Source organism: Euprymna scolopes, chromosome 23, assembly GCF_053919585.1.
Source record: "Euprymna scolopes isolate OS-2025 chromosome 23, ASM5391958v1, whole genome shotgun sequence".
NCBI classification, from domain to species: domain Eukaryota; kingdom Metazoa; phylum Mollusca; class Cephalopoda; order Sepiida; family Sepiolidae; genus Euprymna; species Euprymna scolopes.
In genome coordinates, this window is record NC_136504.1 from 79,737,839 (window position 1) to 79,763,047 (window position 25,209).

At 32.3% G+C, this 25,209-nt stretch overlaps 1 protein-coding gene across 5 annotated transcripts in view; it reads right to left on the reverse strand.

Moving 5' to 3' along the window:
* The window catches only part of LOC145246036 (cilia- and flagella-associated protein 43-like), a 456,783-nt gene extending 437,946 nt beyond the window's left edge, over nt 1–18,837 (reverse strand). For all 5 annotated transcript variants that reach the window (XM_080107869.1, XM_080107868.1, XM_080107867.1 and 2 more), the window contains exons 1-3: nt 18,622–18,837; nt 8,508–8,749; nt 2,680–2,773 (exon numbers count right to left, since the gene is read on the reverse strand). In XM_080107869.1, coding sequence (XP_079963995.1) covers nt 2,680–2,773; nt 8,508–8,749; nt 18,622–18,659 — 374 coding nt within the window. In that variant the 5' untranslated portion in view covers nt 18,660–18,837. The remainder of the gene's footprint in view (nt 1–2,679; nt 2,774–8,507; nt 8,750–18,621) is intronic.
* Between the last annotated feature and the right edge of the window lie 6,372 nt (nt 18,838–25,209).

A 25,209-nucleotide genomic window follows, 5' to 3' on the forward strand; every position in this document is an offset into this window, starting at 1 on the left:
ATTATTATTTTTGTTGTTGTTGTTTTTGTTGTCGTTGTCGTTGTTGTTGTTGTTGTTGTTGTTGGAGGAGGAGGAGGAGGAGGAGGAGGAGGAGGAGGAGGAGGAGGAGGAGGAGGAGGAGGAGGAGGATTCCAATACTTGAAGCTATCTTTATTAAAACCCAACAACCAGCAAAAATAAATAACATTATATACGAAACTAGTAACGATATACAATATTTTAGAATGTTTAACGTAAATGCAGTTTACCATGGGACACTAATTCTGTTGCTTCCAGAACAAATATTTTAAAGTTCTTTTCTGGTTTGTTGTTGATGTTTAACGATCTTGCATATGACATTCTTGACTGTTTTTGAATGTTTCCTTTTTTCTTAAACTTTTCTTTATTGTCTTTGTCACATAAAAATAAATCGATAAAGAATCGAAAGTATACATATGGAACATTTATTAAACTTTTCAATTTTGTAAGCTAAAAAAATTATTAGGAAAAGTGAAAAAAAGATATAATCAAGCAGATATATTCTGTTATGTTTAACAATGTTTGCTTAAATGAAAGAATACTGCCTAAAAATCAAATATGTGTATATGCTTATATATTTCTATCTACAGAATTTATTCCTGGACTAATTAAGGGATCATTATTAATTTTAGAACACAGCTGCTATGAGTAAATAGTTGTGATGTTAAATATATTTTGTTTAATTTATTTTCATGTAAAGGAGCAAATAGGGCTTCAACTCTTCATTAAAATTCAGATGTTACCGATTTTTATGAAAATTTAACATCAATAAATATTTCCCAAATTTCAGTTTCTTTCAAATACTTTAAATGGTTTTTAGGAAGCCTCATTTGGGCACAACTTCTAATTTGAAAATTCAAATATTTCAGATTTGCATTGAATTTGATCTTTCTCTGAATTATAATTTTTTCTTAAAACTGCTGAAATTTTAACCTAAAATTTTAGATATTTTCTAGAATGAAAATCATGTTATGGATTTTGATAAAAATAAAACATTCTAAGCATCTTTTTGCATGGTTCCATATTATATCACACGGTCTGCAGATGTTATTTTGACCGTTCATTTATATTGGTCATGTGTCTGATATTTTTTGATTCCTGATAAAGCATGTCGAGTTAATACTGTTTCTGCGATCCTCTTGGCCACTGTCCTTTCATATTCCATCTTGGCAAGGCTGCAGTTTACTTGCAGGACAAAACCATACTTTTTCAGATGAGATTTACAGAGCTTGTCAGCGATTGGTGCCACTCCTTATTGCTGATATCATTGGTGATATGATTGAGTGAGATAATTCCTTAACAATGTCGATATTAATACTAGTTTTACTTGATAGATTGTTCTCATTCTGTCAGCCATGAGTGTTTATTTAATTTAGATTATGTTAGTCTTTCTTGCAGATGAAAAGTAAAAAAGGAATTAAATAAAGGATTCAGTTCAACATTTCCTAAAAATAATATTTCTTGCTTTTAATTGGTCAAAGATCAGATGCAATGTTTTGATTGAAACTCGATCAAAATGATGACAGTATTTTAGTCACATTGTTATGTTTTGCCGGAAATAATCCTTATTTAATAATTGTTTATAATTCATTTAGTTTTAAGGTTGGCAATGGCTGGAGAAAGCATGAAATGTGGACAGACAGACTGTTCTTGTCTTTTATATATAAAGCTTAACAAATTATGCATTTGGAGTAAACTTAGATTAGCTATTATTAAATTCTTTCTAAAATCTAGAAAATAAAAGTAATATTTAAAAAACTGTGACGTTATTTTCGTTACCAGTTGTATAAAAATTTATGTAGTCAGAGAATATTATTTGTAAATGTTTGCAACCCATCAAAAATAAGGTGAATGAAAAAAATTATTTGATCTAATGGTAAGAATATTAAGTGGAGTGAAAAGTATTTTATTTACTCTATGAACTGGCAGTGGCTTATTTTCTATTTGATCTTCCTTTATTACTTTACTGGCCAATCAGAACGAAAGATTCATTTCACCCAAGTGGTATGACATCACATTTGTTTCTATGTGAATTAAAAGTGTTAATTGCAATGAACATCAGTAACCATATTTTCTAAAACTAGTTTTCTTACTAGATAAGCATCAGTTAAATCTCAGACATTCTCCATGCATAATGCTGCAATGCCATCTCTGGTGGTTTGTGCACACAAGTCGTTGCCTATAAGGAGAACTCGCTCATGATGTACTTCTCTCTGCACTTCTGTCTGACTGGTGCAGATGTGTTAGCACAAATGTGCAGAACATGAATGACAAATGTCAAGAAGGACCTTGCAATATTCTCTGGCCTACAAGTGCTTGGTTTTCTGCATTGAAGTACATGAGTCATCTCATATAACATTATCAAGAACGTCCTCACTGCTGGTGTGAGCTAATAAGGCAGCCGATTCAAGTCAATTATGATGACATATACAAACCAACTTGATTTGCAAAACTAACATCGTTCAACTCGCTGTCTCGGATGTTAGAATAAAGACATTACGAGTTGCTTCTGCTAAATGCAATGAAAATAAGACAAGAAAAAAATAATGACTCTTGAAAGATTGTTAACGTCTTGTTTGACAGAAGTTTTAGAGTATGACATAAAAAATAAAGCAGTAGAAAAAGAAAATCTAGAAAGATAAAGATTCTTGAAGCCATTACCAGATGCAGAGCTGGAAATCTGGGATGCCAGATAAACTGACAAGATAATCACTTGAGGAGAAGGCAAGCATGCAATATTCCAATTTTGCACAAGCTGAAATAGGCAAAAGAAAAATAACATTTAATACTTCTTGAAGGTTAACATTGGTTTACTGCAGAATATTGTCCATATCAACATTAATAGTTATACTACGTTTTAGTAATTCATACAGACCGTGGCAGCTACACTTTCTCTCTTTTACTCCCATTCTTTAACAATTCACAAATAATTGAAATACCTACTAGTCATGGTTCTTCGACCTCTCTGTACAAGTGCCAAGACAACCTGACATGGAGATACTTCACTTTGACTAAATAATTCAAATAACATAGTATTCCTAGCCCAAATAAGATTCCCGCAACACAGTTATACAGTGTCTTATATGAAGAATGGTGCGTCTTCTCCTTGTGATGTTACCTCAACTAACAGTGCATCGCTTGATATTCTAACAGACCAGATAAATTCTTCTGGAATCCAGCAAAATTCAGAAAAGAATACAATAAAAATAAACTACATATAACATAATGAAGTGGACAATTGGTTAGAATAAAGTTAGCGTTTTTCAATGCTTTACAAACTTAACATTTGAAAGATGGAGGAGAATCTTGCTTTAACAATTGGATATTTATGTATTTCATATAGAGATCAAGTGTTAGTTCCAGGAATGGACCCCTTGATTTTTGAGTACTTACACTAGCGTAAAATAAATGAAAATATTAAAGTATATTCATCTCAGTATTCAGAAAGAAATGTGACGTAGTTTTGGTTACAGACACAAAATCCTTACTTTAAATTATTAATTGAAAAAAAAAAGGTTATTTTAATCTTTAGTATTGGTGCATCTACAAATAAAGAATAAAGAGTAGTATTTACATCAAATGGACCATTTACCTGCAATGCATTGATCGCCTCATGTCATTCAATCTACACAGTTAATGATGCAAAATGCTTTTTCAAATGTCAATGTTTGAGAGATAAAAACGAATCTTGATTGATTCATATAGAAATCAAATGTTAATCGTTGGAATGAAAACAAAAGAAAAACATGTTTTTTAATCTTCTTACTGTGTTATCATCATAGTTTTTTTTTTACTAGGGTGTCACCACTTATCAAGGGCCAAAGGCCACTCGAGGATAAGGGTTAATGAGTGCATAGTGGTCACTGAGAGCAGCGTAGTGACTGTTAGTGGAGGAAGTTGGGTAGAATTTGATTATTTAAGGAGGGCTTCAATGAACAGGTATGATGTTGGAAGATTTAAAATCTCTTGTGACCCTAAATCAATAACATCACTGATGAGGAGACCCTGCACATGATTTGGGTGTGTTATAAATTATTAATTTTATGTTACAACAAGATTACCCGTGACCCGTTGGGTCAGTATGCTATATTAGTTATGAAATTAATGTATGAGCGTGACACTTGTGACGTAAAGAAAATATTTTTTGTGACATAACAGAAACATTTCTATGAAAATATATTAAAATGAAAAAAGAATATAGATAGATTTCTGAGTCGTTCTGTTTATAATTGTTTATTTTTGAAAAAAAATCTTATATCCATTGAATTATAAGTTGTTTGTCATATGTAAATGTGCACTGAACAAATACCATAATACTTAAAGTTAAATTAAAATTTTGATATATCTTTTATATAATTATTATATAATCAACGCGACAATAAAACATATTGTTTTACTGTGTACGTTTTCAGCGTCCTAATTGTTTTTGTTTCTTGCAAAAAGAAACAAAAACAATTAGGACGCTGAAAACGTACACAGTAAAACAATATGTTTTATTGTCGCGTTGATTATTTATTTGTAACACAAATTAAAAAAACATTGTAACGTTGTAACGTGCTCTTATGGTTGTTAATGGGTTAACGTAGACTTATCCTTAAGAAAATGGCGTTAAAATAACTTAAACATTATACGGAAATGAACAATGTAAAAGAATGCAGAAAGTATTAACAATTGTTTATTTGGATAATTTAAACACGAAAAAAAAAAAACCCAAAACAATTGGGACGCTGAAAACGTACACAGTAAAACAATACATTTTATTGTTGCGTAAATTATTTGTTTATGTACGCATGTGCAACCGGAAGTCGTAAACCGGATATTGGGTTACAACACTCGTTACAAGGTCATTTGAGTTTTATAATTATATAGATTATAAAATAACTATATATTTATTATAGACAAAGCTTTGTCGCTATGTGTCCTCATTATTGAGGACTGTGTAGTTCGTTGGCCATCGGTATGCAAGTGAATTTCATATTTAATCATTGCTTTCATAAATAATCGTGATATAACACTAATTTGATCATTAGTTCATTTTCCGCACTTTATATTACTTTATAAATAATTATCTTTTCTACTCTAACGTTGGCTGGGAGTATTTTACATTTGTTAATAAAATAGGATTTTTTATTATCAAGAAAATGTTATTTGGATTGTAAATCAGATTTTGCATCTTAAAAAAAAACAATTCAATCATATATGTTTTCCTTACCACGGCATCAAAGGAAAAAATCAACTGTGATTTAAAAGTAAGAATGCATATAAAAAAGATGCTGCATCTTAAAACTAAACTCGGAATCACATCTTAGCAGGTTGTTGTCATATCAATTTGGCCACAGTGTTATTAATACAGAAATTGTGAGGGAAATTGCTTATCAAAAAGGGAGAAGAAGATATTAATGATAAAAATCTAAAAATTGATTCTATCAGATTTCTTCCAGAATCTATTCAGGGTTGTTCGTGGTTAAGACATGGGAGGGTTAACTCCTGCCATCTCTGTATCTCTTTACTTTTCCAAGAAGATAACTTTAATGCGCAATTCTAAGTTAAGATAAAAACTGCCCAGTTTTTTGTAATATTTGTTAATAAATATATCCGATTATTCTGACAGACGACATTATTATTTGGTGATTCTAGCTGAGGCCCTATTTCATTGTGCAGTTATCTCCAGTCGATTTCTTTGCAAAAGATCGGACATCCAGTGTAGCAGCAAGAACCTTGAAAGATAATTATGACTAAGCAACCGTACAACTTTAAAAACTTAGCTGTTAAACATGATACAAGGATATATAGAATAAGGAGGAAAGAGTAACCACCTTAGTTGAATTCAGTATCCACAATGATAACAGTTTAAACAGAGCTGGGAAGAAAAATTCTAACAAAGATTACAATTTTAAAAGAATAACTTTTTTAAATGTGATTCCATAGTGCGGATCAAAGGTTACTGTAGACAAGAAACTGAAATCTCACACACATGTGTGTATGTGTGTGTGTGCGCGCGCGCGTGAGTGTGACTCAAATGTTAGGATTTAACTTGCAGAATTTAAATGCTTTGGCAGTGAAATTAATACTAAAATCATTAAGTCAATAGAAAGTCAATGGAATGTTTTGTACGTTTGATGAATAAGTCAGATTTTAATATCGAATTTAAGTTAGCCAATTTTTTTTTCATTTTTCTTAAACTTTTACTTCTAGGGGATGAGACATCCAACCAGATGTCTGACATTTACCCATATTTTAGTGAGTCCAACCAAGAGATCTTTTCAGGATTCTAGCAATTTCAGTGCAATCGTTTGTATTTCACTTGCACTTGGTCTGTATCTCGGTCTGACAACGTAAGTATATACCAAAGTCTTATCTTCGTCTTACATTTCCCATTTTATGAAATATTCCCAAAGTTATCCTAGAGAAATATTGATAATTAAAAAAGAATATTTATCTGATAAGGCAAGGTGGTTGCTATTATATATATAAAAAAAAAACATGGCTCCATACATTAAATTGAGAAAAATCGGAAATTGAAATTCTGTCAAAATTTAGACTATACCCAAACGTTTCAAGATAAATTAAAAGTTCAAGGTTAGTATAAGAGACAGGACAATATTGACCAAGTAGTAAGTCTGTATGATGAACGGAACCAACATTATTGCCAAAAGCGTTACTTCCACTTTTTTCAGTGACGTTTTAGCTTTGACCTAGATATTTCAAAATTAAATCAGTTCTAAGTTAAACCATAACTGATATGTTGACCAAGTTTAGTGACGATTGGTTGAGTGATGTGCATAGCTATATACAAGCAAACGAACAAACTTGACCGAAAATAATACTGATTGTATTTTATTATTTACAGTTGTGCATCGGTGACATTTGTTATAATTATTTTTATGTTTAAATGATATTGTTTAAATTTAATAATTAATTATTGTGTGCATAAATTTTCTTTTATGAACTTATGCATTCAAGTAAAATTATACAAAATTCCACTAAAATGTTAATGTAAAAAATAATTTCAAAAAATTAAATTATATCGTATATTTGTTTATTACTATGAAAACAATATATTAACTGCTGTAAAAGTTTTTGTCTTCAAAGTCCAAAATAGAAAACATAATATGATCTAAATTTGATAACGGAGAATATATTGCCATTTCCCATTTTTAGATATATTACTCTTAAAAAATGGTCGATGTTATCCAAAATACGAAAGACAAAAGTCAAATTTTGAATTAAAGAAGAAATTAAAAAAAAAACATTTTCTTTCTCTTTCACGCGCTATTTTTGTGTTAGCATTGAAATAAGAAACAACGTGCTGTTTCTTATGAATACTAAAAACGATTTGTATAAATTTGTATTAACACTTACACAATGATATTAGTTAATTAACTGATGTTTTTTGTATATTGTCAAGTGTCAGTCCGTATTGATTCATTAAAAGATTTGATTTTTTAGTGTTTGTGACTTTTGCCACTGTGCTATTTTTAAATAGTTTTTTCAGATTAAATTCAAGCTTCACGATATCTTAATTATTATTATTATTATTATTAAATTCTTAGGTGGAAGCACAGAATCGTTACAAAACACCCTCCCCTCCCCAGGTTAAGAATGTCTTTCAAAATAATAACGTTATTATTTTAGCACGATGGCAAAAGTGCACAAGCATCGAATTTTGTTTAAACATACAGGGTGCGTAACGTATGTAAGGACATATATACATAAAAACGAACATAATAGAACTGATAATAATGTCTTCTTACCAACAAAAACAAACAAAAAATGTTTTCGAGATTAATAATACATATATTGTTTTGTAATTTTAATCATTAAAGACTCCTGCAACTTCAATAACGGTTTTTATGTGAGGTATGAAATGCCTATACGCTACGATCCGATGATTGTTGCTCATTTGGACATTACTCTAACCATAGATATTTTTTATAGATTATTTAATGTTACAAGGCTGCTTATTAAATTTTTTTTTCAGCTATGCTCTTTACATAGAAGTCCAAAAGATTAAGATCTGGGCAGCTAGAGCAAATGTTAGGGTGCAATGTGACCATGAACATTTTTTTATTTGTTTAGGGGCATATTTGTCCTGATTAAGAGATTTTCTTTCACCTTTTCTGGTGTAGGATAACCATTGCTCATCGCGTAAGACTTGTACCGGATGTCTTTGTGGACAATATTTCAGATTATTCCTTCTGACAAAGGATGCTCTTTTGCAATCAACTTTATGAGTCTTCTAAGATTCAACACCTATGGTGTGTTGTACTTGCTAAATAAGTTCAGCTGTTCTAATGCTTTTATCTACAATGTCTCTTACGTTCTGATAAGTTAAATACCTTTCCATGATAAGCCATTAACTATTTATGAACTTTGTAAGATCAAACGACTTTTAAAAATGGTTTTATTCCTGTTATAATAAGAATAATGTCCTCAAATATCTTAAGCACGCTGTATTTATGTAATTGCATAAAGTTTTCTTAACATACATGCTATAGTTGTGTAAGTCTCGAATGAAGGAAAGCTGTAGATTTCAATGCTTGGGTCTAAACCTCTGGAACCGATGGCGATGTATTTATTCCATTTATGAACAGCAAATGCACTGATTCCTTTGCCTGGAAACACAAATGGTTTCTTGCCATCAGAAAAGACGACATTTTTTCCATTTACATAGCAGTATGTTTGCTGGTCAATGTATTCGATTTTAGAACCATTATAACTTTTGCTCCACCTGAAAATAAAGAAAAAAACTTTTAAGCGGCTTCACTGGTAATAAGAAAACAAGGCGCTTTAAAATGTTTGTAATATGCAGATACCTTATAAAAATTAAACAATATCCTTTATAATAATTAAAAAAAATGTTCAACTTTCTGTCCAAATATGGCGTTGCCATAGAAGACTGTTGCAGTCATGGGTATGATGATCCAACATACGAGGAAAATATCTTAACGTGTGGGTGCGTTTCTTAGAAGTCAATAAAAAAAGCTGACTACATGCCATACGTCAGTCATCGACTTTATCTGGTAATTGCAGATGCTGCAAACTCAGCAATTGCTTTTATTTCTTTCTTTAACTATCTGCAATCTGAGAATATTCTATCCACTCATGGACACAATTTCACAAAGTCTTCAGGGATGGTTTAGAAAACATGAGTGATTTTAAGTCAAAGTAAGGTTGTTTGTGTGGCGGAAGCAACATGAAAACTGCGATAATTTCGAACATGTTGCCATTATGCTGCGTTGCTTTCTGTTGTGATGAAACAAAAATATAATGTAAAGGGGAGTAACTCTATACTTCTTTGGGCAAAGTCGCCTCCCTTTGTCCGTAGTCCTAAACTTTAATTTCTCGAGATTTCTCGCGAGATGAACGACCGGAAGTGGACAGTGAAGGGAAAAACTGAGAGTGACTTTGAAAATGGCCAGATGAACATAATTCCCGTTCATCGATTTATCATATTTGGACTTCTAACTTTCATCTATTATGTTTGAATTGTAGTTACGTGTGTGTGCGTCTCTTCTTAATAAACGTATATCGTTATGTAACAGTGAAATGTTTCCTTATTTGTTCACAAGAGTTACGTTTCTTTCCTCATGAGCTGCTACATACCCAACGTGAAGGCTGGACTCCCTGCAGTAAGATATTTTATATTATATTGATCCAACGCATCTCACGATATAACACTTTCACAAAAGGTTTTGAAGAGGGCGATATTGACTGTGAGAAACTTGAAAGAGAAATGATCAATTTCGTCAACCTCATGGACAGTAAAAAGTGTATTACATTTTTCGCTAATGAATGTCTAAATTATCTAATGAAGCACACATTTGTTGATTCATCTCCAAACATAGCTTTTGCACTCAGAATTGCAACCATGTTGCCAGTTAAAGTGCCATTCTGTGAGTGTAGTTTCTCTCAATTGAAACTAAGGAAAAAATTTTTAGTAACTCCGTGTCTCGGAAAAGACTGGCTGGCTTATCTGTTATAAGCATTGAAAATGAATAAGCTGAGAAATTGACACGAAGAGTTTAATGCAGCAGTTTGCTACAGAGAAAGCCAAGAGTGAAATTTCAATTAATAAGGTCGCAATTTAATTTTTATTTTTGGTAAAATCTGTTTATTTTTTCGACTTTGCTTAAATATTTTTTCGACTGCATTTATTGCTTCAGGTTGCAGAAACTTTTATGTGATTAAAAACCCGTTTTATTACCATTTCTGAATAAATTTTCATTGAAAGGTTATTTTTTACATACGCACATTCCTGTAAATATTTTGATACTTTTAAAATATTTCATGAACCATTGATTTAAGGATTCGCACGCATTTTACACACAGTAATTAACATACACAGTATATATAAAAATGCTTTTATCTGCTTTTTTATTCACCAGTTAAGAGACTACAAATTAACATGACCCTAAAAAAGATCTTTTTACCTTTTGATTATTTACCATCAAAGTTAGTTTCATGTTTATTTTTATTAAAGGACGAAATTATCTTTATTTGAATCGACAAACATTAAAATACTAAATGATAGCAAGTTTACTTTCATTTTAAAACGACCAAATGAAAACTCAGCCGGGAAAGTATAGTTGCCATCCTTATAAGTCACTTGTGTGTTTTAGGTTTGGAGGACAACTTTTTGTTTTTATTTTTGAAAAATTCCAAAGGGAGATATTTCAAAGAGTTTCAAACAGCTTATTGATAAAAGCAAAATAAACATAGTAAATTACGAATAGCACAAAAAAGAAACATGTGAACATTGAATTAAAAAATATTTTTAGTTTTTATAAAATAATTAAAATTTTGAGATAAATAAGCCGAGGATGCAGGGAAAAATTTACTTTCACTAATGTTTGTTCAAAATTTCAAAAAATTCAAGGAATGGTTATTGAGAAAAGTGCAAACAAATGAAAGGACAAACGATTTGGGGGCAATTTTACCCCCATAATGCCTATAACACAACCAGAGTTATTCCGGAAAATCTATTCTGGCAAAAATTTACTTTCACCATGACTAATGTTTGTGCAAAATTTCCAAAAACATTCAAGAAGTGGTTATTGAGAAAAGTAAGGACAAACGATTTTGGGTGAATTTTACCTCTATATTATAGGGGGTAACCAGAGTTATTCCGGAAAATCCGTTCTGGCAAAAATTTACTTTTACCATGACTAATGTTTGGGCAAAATTTTAAAAAATCCAAAGCATGGTTATTGAGAAAAGTAAGAACAAACAAACAGGCAAACAGAAGTGAATTACTAGATCCAATCGTCGGGGGACCAATTACAACTGTTTTGTTAGTAGGCTTGAAGAACAACAAGACGTGTGTATAAGTTATGATCAAGATGGCGACTAAAGCCTCCTTTAGTGTAAAGAAAGAAGTGACGTCATTCGGGGGACGTCATTCTAAGATGGATTTACAATTGAATAAAACATCCCCCTTTTTTTTATAGTTAATTTGTGTATGTTAGGTGTCCAAACTATTTTTTCTTAAGGTCCAATTTGATGGGTAGTCATTGTCTCTCTATGAGGGTCGAAAGGTGTTGTAAGGGGGTGGTTTTATGTAGTTGTGAGTGTTATTGTTGTCGGTGTTGTAGTTGTGGGATTTGGAGTAGTGTTTCACATTTGGTTGGCTGCCAGTTTGCTTCGACTTTGTGTTGGTTTGGCTATGATGTCGACTATTTTGTTAGATGGTTTTCTTACCATTTTGCAAGAGGAAGGAGTAGGCAGTGGAAGTGGCATTGATGATGGTGCCTTCTGGGTTCTTAATCTCTTATTCATACCCTCATTCCAGTCTCTAATACTGGCAACTCTTTTGCCTTGTATTTGATGTAGTGTGTGTGTTATTGTTGTTGGGCTTTTAGCATGTCGTCTTTCATGCAGAAGATATCTAAGTCAGGCCATCCAGAGCTGAGCAGGTTTGGGTGGGTTGGAATGTTCGTTCTAAGTGGTCTTCCCATAAGCACTCCACTCCAAGGTCTCCTTCTCTAATTTCTATGTTTCAAACTTCCAGAGGTTCAAATCAAATTGCAGAGAACCAAACCTGACCTGTTGTTCTTTTCTGAAACTGGCATTTCTCAACTGCTTCCCTAGCAGACTTCCCTATCAAAGGCTATTCTAACTTCATATCCAAACCAGACCATCAAGATCGCCCTGGGCATGGAATATGTGCCTACATCAAGGATACCTTCCCTTGTGGCAGGGACATCTCCAAAGTAGACCTCGAACATCCCTACACGTGCTTATTCAGAGCACAGCACTTATATTTGCCCTCTTCTATCCTCACAATGATAGACTAGCTATGTTTGAAAGTATCGCCAAGCAAATTGATTATACCCTCAGCCAGCATTCATGTTTGTGGAGATTTTAATGTTCACAATGTTGAATGGCTAATTCATTAAAATAAAACAGATGATGAAGGGAGATTTTGTCATGATTTCTCCCTCTCTTATGACCTAAAAGATTGTAAATGAACCTACTCGACTATTCAATCTAATGGACAATTTGCAAGTCTTCTAGAACTTTTTCTAACATGTCCTGCTCTGTCTACAATAGAATCTTCTGATCACTCGGTTATTTTAATAAAGATAAAAAAAAAACAGGACAAAACCCCAAATATCCCTCTCTATCAAACAGTGTACCAATACTCGATGGCTGACTGCGACGGTTTCTGAACGTTTATATTGAAACTACTCCTATGTTTTATTAATTTATTTATTGCGGACTATTATTCTCATCTTTATTAGTTGTTGTTTCACGACGTTTCGGCCAACTATTCCTCTGGCCTGCATCAGGTGGTAACCGCGACGGATAGGAACTTCGAATCTCCCAACTGCATTCTCTGCAATCACTGCCATCCATAGCTGTTGTCGCAATAAATAAATTAACATGAATAATACTCATCTCAGTAATGAATTCCAATTAAAATAATATATATATATCCTACGTTCTATGTTTAAAAAAAATGTGTCTGATACAGCATCTGACTTAACTGATTGGTTAACTACCTGACACAGACAGCTACATACCCTCCAAAAAATTCTGACAAGAAATCATAAATCCAGCCATGGTACACTCCTGAATGTGCTGCTGATAGTGCACACAGAAACCACAACTTCAACTGATTTAAACGTAACAGATGTTTTAAAACTAAAGTCCCTATTCTCTCTCTTTCTTGCCAGAAATCACAGCAAAACACGAGAGTGTCATATGCTCTGTCCATCAAGTCTAAAGTAGAAGAACAGAGACGTGGTTCCTATGAGTTTGAGTGAATAATAAACAACGTCCTAAATAGATGGATGTCCTCTATCTTGAGCATCACGTGATTTCCTTAGCATCTGACTAACGTTTTGCCAAGAACATTGCAGCAAACTCAACCCTATGCAGTCAAGGCCTCCAACCTCCCAAATTTCCCCCCCAAACTGAAAATAATCTGAGTGACATTCACATATCTGTTCATAATATTGCAACACTCATCAAGAACTTTAATGCCAACAAAACAATTGGTCCTGACAATATTCCAGTTATAGTACTCAAAAAGTTGCAACTGGAACTAACACCCATTCTTGTAAAGCTGTTCACTCGATGTATAAAGGAGAAATGCTTCCCAACACCTTGAAAAACCTCATTAGTTTGTCCAATATTAAAAATACTGGAGATTGGTCTTCTGCATCTCAATACACACCAATCAGTACACACCAATCAGTACACACCAATCAGTACACACCAATCAGTACACACCAATCAATACACACCAATCAGTACACACCAATCAGTACACACCAATCAATACACACCAATCAGTACACACCAATCAATACACACCAATCAGTACACACCAATCAGTACACACCAATCAATACACACCAATCAGTACACACCAATCAGTACACACCAATCAGTACACACCAATCAGTACACACCAATCAATACACACCAATCAGTACACACCAATCAGTACACACCAATCAATACACACCAATCAGTACACACCAATCAGTACACACCAATCAATACACACCAATCAGTACACACCAATCAGTACACACCAATCAATACACACCAATCAATACACACCAATCAATACACACCAATCAGTACACACCAATCAATACACACCAATCAGTACACACCAATCAGTACACACCAATCAATACACACCAATCAGTACACACCAATCAATACACACCAATCAGTACACACCAATCAGTACACACCAATCAATACACACCAATCAGTACACATGCGTAAGTTGCTTGAATCCATGTTAAAAGAGAAATTGTCAACCACTTCACCAAAAACAACTTATTGATAAGCAATAGGGTTTCCATCCGGTGAGATCTACAAATGATGTACTGACAGTAATTTTGTAACAATGTTACTTGCCCGGGTAACACCAATTCACCCTGTTACAGGTTAAAAGTTGGGTAGGGTGTTTGACATGCGGTATTAGAAATTTATCTTTTTCTCCAAAGTCTGGAATATGTTTTATTGCCGATATGATAAACAGAAAAGAGAAGTGAAGTTAACAGGGCAACGAGAGGTCTGCTCTATTATCTAGGAAATGTTGTCATTTGGTCCAACTGTTATAGCTAAATGCTCGACCACCAAGTAAGTGATGGGAATTGAACCTTGGAAGATAATACAGCTTCTTTGAGAGAAAAGTAATTTGAGTTGGAGGGAAAGAAAGAAAAGGGGAAAAATAGAATTAAAAAGAGATATGGTTATGAAAGAGAAAAAGAGATTCACAAGAAAAGAGAAAAGAAAAAGAATATAAAATAATGGGATAGAGGAAAAGAGGTTCAGAGGAAAAGAGAAAGAAGTAATCTTCAAATGACAGAGGGGGAAGAAGCCAATTTAATAAAAACGATTGTGTTTTTAGATATATGAACCTTTAGCTGACTGGTGTTAGAAAGAACGTATCACTCTGGGCTTGGCCCTGAAGGCCAGAAACTCCCAGAAAAGCTAAGTTGAAAAGCTCTTGTTTTTAGCTGGGAAATTGTCTAAACGAACTAAAGTTGTACAACCTGCATCACGAAGCCGTTAGGAACCCAAAGAACTTAACTTTATATGAGTGTACGCTGTATATTTTCAGAATATTTTATCGATAATTATTTTGTTTGGTTATAAGGAAATGAGCCTGAGTTTTTCTTTACTTCTTGATATCCAACCTAAATGATGATGCAGTTTATTTCAGATATGCCCTGACGCCAGACAATGGAAGACACAGACCAGATTCAGCACAAAGTCAAAGCGACGGCCGAAGTAGACAGTGTTGCCACACAGACTTAGGGTCATACATATTTTGCGTGCAGAGCGGTATTTTCCAGTGACCAGTGAGAGTCTGGTCACCCTTGAAAGGTCCACCACTAGACAATTAAGAATGTAGCCCTGCTGGGTTGCATCTACGATCCTGTGAGCCAGGATTGACAAACACGGCCAAGCGTATATCACAAATATGGTCCCATGAACCAGCATCCGATGGATGCAGCCCGGAGGATGTACAGGGTTATAATTTCACATAGGATCAGTGAGTCTATCGACAGGCGTTTCCTCTCAAAAGCAATAGCTCTTGACATATCAAAGACATTTGATAGGGTTTAGTATAAAGGTCTACTTCAGAAGATTTCCAACTATGAAATATCTGGAAATATCTTTTCACCCATCAAATCTTTTCTCTCCAATAGATTTATACAAATAGTCATTGATGAGCAAAAGTCTGAAGCTCAAAGTATCAATGCTGGCATTCATGCCTCTGGGATCCATCCTGGGTCCAACTTTTTTCCTTATCTTCATCAATGATCTCCCACTTGACCCCAACTTTTTTCCTTATCTTCATCAATGATCTCCCCACTTGACCCCAATTGATATGAATGGCTCTCGTCTAAAAGAGGCCTTCTGTTTTGACAAACTTCTAGGTCTGATCTTTACACCTGACCTGAAATAGAAGACTTACATCAAATTTGTTATGAAGATTGCTGAAAAACTAGTTACATCATTTTACTGCTCCACAAAGTATCTAATTCCCAACAAATTCCTCTATTTATATGTCAGATATGTCATAAAATATAGCACTATTGCCATATCTGAGTGGGAGCTATTCTGAGCGCCCTTATTCTGCTTTGACAAACTTTAAAACCGACTTAGAAACCTAGTTGGTGATGCCCTTTTTTCTTCCCTGCAACCTCTTTTCCACGGAAGAAATGTTGCAAGTCTGTCTCATAGCAAATGCTCATCTGAACTTCAATTTATGGTCCCCCTTGCCAAAATTTCATGAAAAACACTCGTCTAGCTAAAACTACTATCAACAGTTTCCCACCCTCACTATCTGTGCCTAAATCTAAATGCAAATTCCATGAACAAAGCTTCTTTCCTAGAATTGCCCACCTGTGAATTTCCGTTCCGTTGTTCTGCTTTCCAGATGAGTACACTATGGTGGTCTTCAAGTCCAATGTAAACAAGTTCTTGTTGAGCTGCCTCCCCATTTTCTACCCCATTTCCAATACTAACTAGACTGTTGTTTCAGTGACATAGTACTCAAAAAGTTGCAACTGCAACTAGCATCCATTCTTGTAAAGCTGTTCAATTGATGTATAAAGGAGAAATGCTTCCCAACTCCTTGGAAAACCCAAACACTCATCGTCACTCAGTTTACACATAAAATTTGATTTAAAAAAAAAAAAAACTACTTGAATAGTGTACATGATTTTTGGTGCACTATATTTTCTTTTAATCACGATTACATACATACATTATTATTATTATTATTATTGTTATTTTTATTATTTTCATGAGAAGAAATTCTGGCCAAACACCTTATTTTTTATAAATAAAAATGAGTGCACTTCTACACTAGCAGAACAAAAGTTTGTAGTCGATAAATGAAGTTTTCAGATAAAAACAATGGTTTCTACTGATATTTTTTGTTGTCAATTCTAATAAATTCTAATAAATTCTAATAAATTATGATAAATTCTAATAAATTCTAATAGATTCTAATAAATTATAATAAATTATAATGCCAGATTTCAAATTATGCAGTTGAAATTACCTGAATTCTTAGAAAAAACAACTTTAATCGTGTTAGCAGGTGAAAAATTGCGGTCATCGTGTTAAAATCGAAACGGAAAATTACCTCCCTTTTGAACTCTCTGTGTCTTACATAAGCAAATACGATCGTTTTCATCAAATTCTATTTTCTATTTTCTTTAATAAATAATTTTCTATCTTATCGATTTTCGTAATTTTTGGATATAATCATCTTAAAAATACGAGGAATGCGTAGATACCATTGTTTTCATGTGAAACTCAATAGTGTAGAAGAAGCGTAAGTTATTTAAGAATATTGCAGATACACATTTCACCCTAATTTTAGTGACTGAATTAGGATTTAACTACAATTTTTGATGCTTGCTTAGAGGGAGTCGACTGATAGACTTTTTTTTTTTTTAATATGCCATTTAAGCAAAAATAATTTTGTCATGTCGAAAATAGTAATATATCTACAAATTTAGAAAATTCATCGAGTAGAAAGTTATTTATAGTTAAAGGTAATTTTTACGAAAAATTGGGTAAAATTGCATTTTTTAGATGTTATAAAGATGACAGTGAAGAGTTCACACACAGGGGACATCATAACCGTGCCCTTTATTTACACCGTCATGGCTTCCGACATTTGTAGCCTATATTGATAGACTTTTTTGGCACTTGTGCAGTATAATGGCGGAATCACGTTTTTGGTTTTCAACTGGGTCATGGGGAGAGTGTATTAGCAGGGCAGACAAATGAAATTTCAGGACCCAACCAAAAATACATGCGTATTAAAAAAAACCCTAAAAACAAACAAGCAAAAAAACAAAAACAAAAATACTAATAAAACAAACAAACAAAACACGCATTTATTTTCGATTAGGTCCTAAAATTACATTTGTCTGCCCCTGCTATGCACTCTCCCCATGTCCCAACAGAAAACCAAAAAAAGAGATTCCGTCCTAGTAGTAACCCCCCGCTTTTTTTTTTTTTTTTTTTTTTTTTACTGAAAACACAATAGCAATTATTCTATTCGATGAATTTTCGTAATTTTTGGATATATTACTATTTTCGATATGCCAATTAAGTACATAACATTATTTTTGCTCAAAACGACATAAAAAAAATCGATCTATTACTCTGTCTTAAGCACGTAATTTTCTTTCGACAATCATATGCTAAACGTGTTAACGCAATAGTTTATTTGTGAAAACAAAGCAAAAAAAAAAAAAAACAAACAAACATTATATTTGTTAGAAGTTGGGAGAGAAAAAAAAAAAAAAAGAAAGAAACACGTGACCCTTATCCCGAAGTTATGCCAAAATGCAAGCAAGGTAAATTTTCGGGTGATATTGAATTTGCTTCGATCACACACCCCTATTCCAAATTCCGAAGAGAAATCGCGGGTTGCTAAATGCAGAAATACCCAAATTTTTCCTGAAATTTTTTTTTTTGTTCTTGTTTTATGATTGTTGGCGGCAGACGGCCAAGAATTCTGAATAGCGTAAGCGAGAAAATTCAATATGAGCAAGTTTCCGTTTTTTTTTTTTTCAAAACAAAAACTAAACATTAACTTACAAAAGTTCCATTTTGCCACCATTTAACTCGGCGTCCATTATCGCGACCTTTTGATGTTGTTATTCTAGTTCAATCTACAAATCCGGTCATTAATTTCTAAATCTGTAAAAAAAAAGGATGAAAGATTTTCGGATATATTCTTTATTTTCTTCTGAACGTTTTTCTTCAGCGAGAAGAAACAAGCGTCTGTGTTGCTAGACTAGGAAGTTGCTAAGCAACCGTCGTAAATAATAAACACCTTCGTTGAAAAGCACGAAATGGACGTGTTGTTTCAAAAAAGGTCATTACATTCAATTAAAGTATTTGTCTCATTCATTGAAAGCAAAGAGGGGAAAAAATGATTTTTTTAATGCATTCGAGATGTTTTTAGAAAATATTTGTTCGTTTTTTTTAGAGATAAAAACAAATCTTGGCACCACTGTCATTGTTAACATTGTCTGCACTTCCACTTCGGTTTCTTGTTCTCTGTCGGTAGAGAGAGATCCTTCCCGACTGAGACAATTTTTATTTTTGTTCCTTTTCTCTACGTTAAAGAAAAGAGAAAAAAAGTAAATAAAATAAAACGACCCTGGTATCTAACTCTGTCCCAACGGAGAGGCATTGTAAATAGGAACATTAACATTACTGTTATTATTTATATTAATGTCATTACTACTATTAGAAATTCTGAAATGAATGAAAGTTGTCAAATTTAGTTTTGAATAATCGTTCATGAGTGCAATTTTTTTCTTCGAAAACGAACTTTTTACAAAATTTAAACTTTCGTAATAAAAAGAATTGTAATTTATTTTTATTCAACAAATGTTCAGATAATTAATATCTATTTTGTCTTTATTATATTACTAAAATAATAATAATAATAATAATAATAATAATAATAATAATAATAATAATAATAATTATTGTTGTTGTTGTTGTTGTTGTTGTTGCTGTTGTTTTGTTAAAAATACAAAACTTGGACATTTGCGGATCTCTCTTCATCTTAAAATAGTTCTTTAAAAATGTAAAAAAAAAAAAAAAAAAAAAAAAAAAAAGTCCCAAATAATAAGACACAGGTGCCCAAGAACCGCAGGCTTCTGGAACTCTCTTCCTGCTGACTGTTTCTGCCTACTTTTAATCTTAGTCTTTTCAAGGCTAATAGGTGTACCAGAAATTTGGAGGAATTTTTGACACCCCCAACAGAAAACTGTGAATAAAATATAAAAAACTCGTAATTTCTCTTTTTAAAGTAGGTTGTTTATTTTCTGTATGGAATATACTTCCAAATTAAACTATTAAAGTTGTTGAAAAAATAATAGAAATATTTTTTTTTAGGGTTGGTATTACTGTACACATAGATCCGAAAAAGTTGTCAAAAAAAAACAAATATATAACAAATAAATGTTATGGAAGGCAAGATAAGTTACTTTTCTACCTAACTGGATAATTTTTTAGTGTTTTTATTTAATGTAACATGTTTATCAGCTCGAAAAACATACAATGTTTACCGATGAAAATTGCAAATGGGGGGCACTCTCTGGTAAACACGGTAAGTTTGGGAAAATGAGTTAAAACTAAAAAAAAAAATATGCAGAATACTGTTAAAAACCCACCGAATATATGTCAGTCTATTTCACGGTAACATATATTGAACGAGTTTCTAACAATATTTTTGTTAGTTTTTTAGTTTTAACTCATTTTCCCAAGCTTACCGTGTTTACCAGAGAGTGCCCCGCCATTTGCAATTTTCAAATACATAGGTAAACACTGTATGTTTTTCGAGCTGAATAAACATGTTACATTAAATAAATACACTAAAAAATTATCCAGTTAGATAGAAAAGTAACTTGTCTTGCCTTTGATAACATTTATTTGTTATATATTTGTTTTTAGACAACTTTTTCGAATCTATGTGTACAGTAATACAAACCCATTTTTTTTTTATTTTTTAAAAAACAATGTTTACAAAATGTTTACAAAATGCCGGCGCGCCTTCATGCAGCCATTTTTTTCACGTAATGAAATCAATTTTACGAGTTAAATATTTTTCAATTTTGCAACTTTAAAAATCTATCAAAATTTTTCTACTGGTTCAATTTTTACGATATTTTCAGGGTCAATGTGAAAGTGTATGCTCTTTCCAATAAACTAAATATAATATTTTAGACAAACGTTTTTTTTTTTTTAAATTCATCCCCCCCATTTTGAAATGTCTATTAAAAATTTAATAATTAATTTATGTACCAAAGTTTTATATATCACAAATTGAAGATAAAAGATCAATAAAGAAAATATTCTAATTAAAAAAAAAAAAGAATAGTTTTTTGGAAATTTACCTGTAAAGTCCAAAGTGTAAAACCGTTTTAAAAAAAAAAAACACGTTGATTTTCTTTCTTTTCTTTTTTTTTTTTAATGAAAGCTCATGTTAGTCCAGTAAATACCGGACGCTGACGGCAAATTTTTCTATTTCATTCAATGTTTTTTTTTTTTAGATATTAAAAAAAAAAATTCAGTCGATAAAGAAGTATTAAAATATATCAATCAAAAACTCGTGTATTTCATTAAGAGAATTTTAAAAAATCGGTGAACTGGATTTTTTGTTTTAGGGAAAAAACTTATAAGTGAATGTGTGTTTCTTTTTAACTACGGAGGACGAAAAATACTATATATAAATATATCCCTTGGACGAATCCATATTTGATAAATTCCATAGTAACAGGAGGAGCTCTTTTAAGCTTAGCGCAAAACATGTTACGAAAATGCGGTTTTCTACGACCCTCGCTTTAAAAATCCTTTTATTTAAAATATACATGGAATTTAAAATATAAATATGGACAAATTCTTAACATTGAAGACTGGAGCTATCCATTTAATAGTATTTTTTATAGGTAAGTGATTTTTTGGTATTTATATATACATATATTTATCGAAGCAAGTCAAAATATGTTGATTTTTCTTTATATCTTTTTAAAAGAAAACCGCTTTAAATGACAAATATTGCATAATTTGCTATTAAACCTGTTATTTTTTTTTTTAAATTTGGTCTTTGCTCCTTTAATTGAAAAATAAATAGGGTTTGAATTACATTTTTCAAGTAGTTATAAGCTTCAAAAAATAGTAAGTTGGATCATTTTTAATGGCCACTTTCTGATACACCTATAAGATCAATGGACATCTCCTGTCTTTGTTTTTGTTTACTCTTTACATTAAGTGGCTTCACGCCTTGTCTGGAGTGATTTTCACAAAAAAAATCTGATAGCTTCAAGAACAAATGAATGAATAAATTAGACATATCAATCTCTACTCGAGTAAAGGTCGAATAGCCATTTCAGTTAAATTAATAAATTATTTTGAAAGACTTCACTCTGTAAAATGTTAAACAAAAGAAAGAAAAAAAGAGCCATTTTAAATTTCTTTAACAACACTTAAATGATGTCACTAGAAATTAAAATCATGTTAATCAATAAATGTAAATAAAAATCAATTTATTGTTTATGATTGTCTGCATCGAAAGCAATAAAAGGACAGCTTTTTTTGTTGATGAAATTTTAACGAGCTTAGAAGATATGCGATTTGAATGTATTTATGTGAGTGTTAAGTAAAAGAAAGAGGAAGGAAAAGAAATTAAAGAAAAAAGAAGGAAAAGGAAAGAAACAAGAAAGAACAGAAAGGAAAGAAAAAGAAACGAAAAGAAATGGAAGTAAAAAGAAAAAGGGAAGAAAGGAAAGAAAAACAAAGAAAAAAAATGAGAGAACGGAATGAAAGAAAAATAGAAAAAAGAAAAGGAATGAAAGAAAAAATATATAAAGAAAAAGAATGAAAATGAAAGAAAGGGAAAGAAAGAAAGAAATTAAAAATAGAAAAGAAAAAGAAAATAAATAAACAAAGAATGTTTCTAATAAAAACATATGGCTTCCCTGTTGGTAGATTTAGTAATGGATAATTAATTAGTAAATCTCAATAAAAATATTGTTTCCCATTTGTTGATGGGTGGGTACTTTTAGAAAATACAATATTTGTTAATCTCACAAAGCAAACAAACATTCTCAACTCTTCAGCTATACCCTAACCCTTACATCCTCATATACATCTGCATCCCTTACCTTCGTACTCACTCCACATCCAAAAGTAAGCCATAGCTGAAGCTGGGAGTTAGTGAGAAGGCATCCCCTCATACCTTCCTCGATCAAGAAAAAACATGACTTTTTCAAGAAAGGATTAAATATCCGGAAGGTGGACAGCCTGCAAACAACGTATCTCATAAGATCAATATGAAAAGCCTAGAGTAATTACAAAGATTGGAAAAAAATCCCCAACAAAAACATCAAGGATCAGCATATTTTTGAGAAGGAAGCTTTATCCAGAATCTGGATCTTGCCTAAACGAAATGTCAAGGATCAGCATATTTTCGAGAAGGAAGCTTTATCCAGAAATCTGGATCTTGCCTAAATGAAACGTCAAGGATCAGCATATTTTCGAGAAGGAAGCTTTATCCAGAAACTGGATCTTGCCTAAATGAAACGTCAAGGATCAGCATATTTTCGAGAAGGAAGCTTTATCCAGAAATCTGGATCTTGCCTAAACGAAACGTCAAGGATCAGCATATTTTCGAGAAGGAAGCTTTATCCAGAAATCTGGATCTTGCCTAAACGAAACGTCAAGGATCAGCATATTTTTGAGAAGGAAGCTTTATCCAGAAATCCGGATCTTGCCTAAACGAAACGTGGTGAATGCTGGAAGAAGTGAATGAAGATACGAAGAATAGAACCATAACAGTACATTTTGTACGGGGATAGTTATGATTTATATTCATCATCCTGCTATAGAATAACCAAGATAACAATTTGCATGGATGTCAACTATAAAAAAAGGTTACTTCCCTTTCTCCCATGATTCTCTTCTTGACCACTCCTCCTGTTCTAAAAGAAAGGCCAAGGCGTTCTTCCTTTTGTCATGCTGAATGCGAAGAATCTGTTCGCCTCTTTTTCAAATCGGACGCTAAGGTGTCAGCAAGTAAGAACCTTCTTCTCCTTTACTGAATGCAACTACCTCTTTGAACATTCTAAGAACCATTTATTCTTAGATGTAACTTTCTGCAATTATAGATGAACTTCAAAAACCGCAAACACAATCAGTTTTACAGACTTTTTTGTTATTGTTCTATTTAAATCAATACAAATATTATCCCTATCTCAATCTTGTGTGTGTATTCTATACCTCTTTTTTTTCAGCATTAGCCCAAACTTCAGTAAGCGAGAACCGAATCTTTTCCTGTCAAATCATTTTACAACAGGATTTTCTCAAATAATTCTAACCGCATTACACGCTGACAGTCAAACTTCATGTTTTTGAGTGTCAACATGGCTCAAAGAAAAAGCTAATGTAGTTATAAACTGAATATCAAATTGTAACATGGAGGTAGCAGCAGTAGCATCATCTTAACGCATGCAAATAATCAAGCGAGGTGACGTCACATGAAGTAAGAGAAAGAAAAGGAAAGCAGAGAAACTTGTAACTACATGGTAGGGACAGTGACTGTGAAGCACATGTCTATGTGAGATAGATGTGAAACCTCGCGGCAGCATGAGACGAACCGTAAAAAAACAAGATGCAAATGTGGTTTGGAAAGTATCATTAATAAATGCCTTTTGTTTAGACTGAAAAAGAAAAAACTCAAGTCGAATTTCTTTCTTTCATTTGCAACTGCCTTCAAATACAATGTGTTGGGTCTGTCTGAAGATGTAATGACCATATTACAAGATGACATACAGAAGGCTTCTAGTTTGCATAAAAGTAAGTAAGCACAGAAGATGAACGAACAGATAGATATAGATACCAATCGATAAAGCAGTGGTTCTGTCTCTAGTTTTGTGGTGTGTCGTGCTTTCCTTTCTTCCTTTTAGGAGACAACACTTGTCAACCAATAGAAAGTGAGAGATACATAAAACTATGACGATCACGGCACTGCCAAAAAGACATAAGACATTATTTTTATAAAAAGTGTTACATCATGAGTTGCTTTGCTGTTTTATTCTAATACAACATCAGATCGAGCAGTCGAAGTGCCTCATCTCTGCCATAAAAGAGTTTTTCATTGTTTGGTGTGCAGTTTGAAAATTAAGGAAACGTCAAAATCATAGTAAGGATAGAAGTGACAACTGGTTATTGTACTGTTATTACAAGCAAATTCATTTTAATAAGAAAAAACAACTGGTTATTGTACTATTATTACAAGCAAATTCATTTTAATAAGAAAAAACAACTGGTTATTGTACTGTTATTACAAGCAAATTCATTTTAATTAGAAAAAACAACTGGTTATTGTACTATTATTACAAGCAAATTCATTTTAATAAGAAAAAACAACTGGTTATTGTACTGTTATTACAAGCAAATTCATTTTAATAAGAAAAAACAACTGGTTATTGTACTATTATTACAAGCAAATTTATTTTAATAAGAAAAAACAACTGGTTATTGTACTATTATTACAAGCAAATTCATTTTAATAAGAAAAAACAACTGGTTATTGTACTATTATTACAAGCAAATTCATTTTAATAAGAAAAAACAACTGGTTATTGTACTGTTATTACAAGCAAATTCATT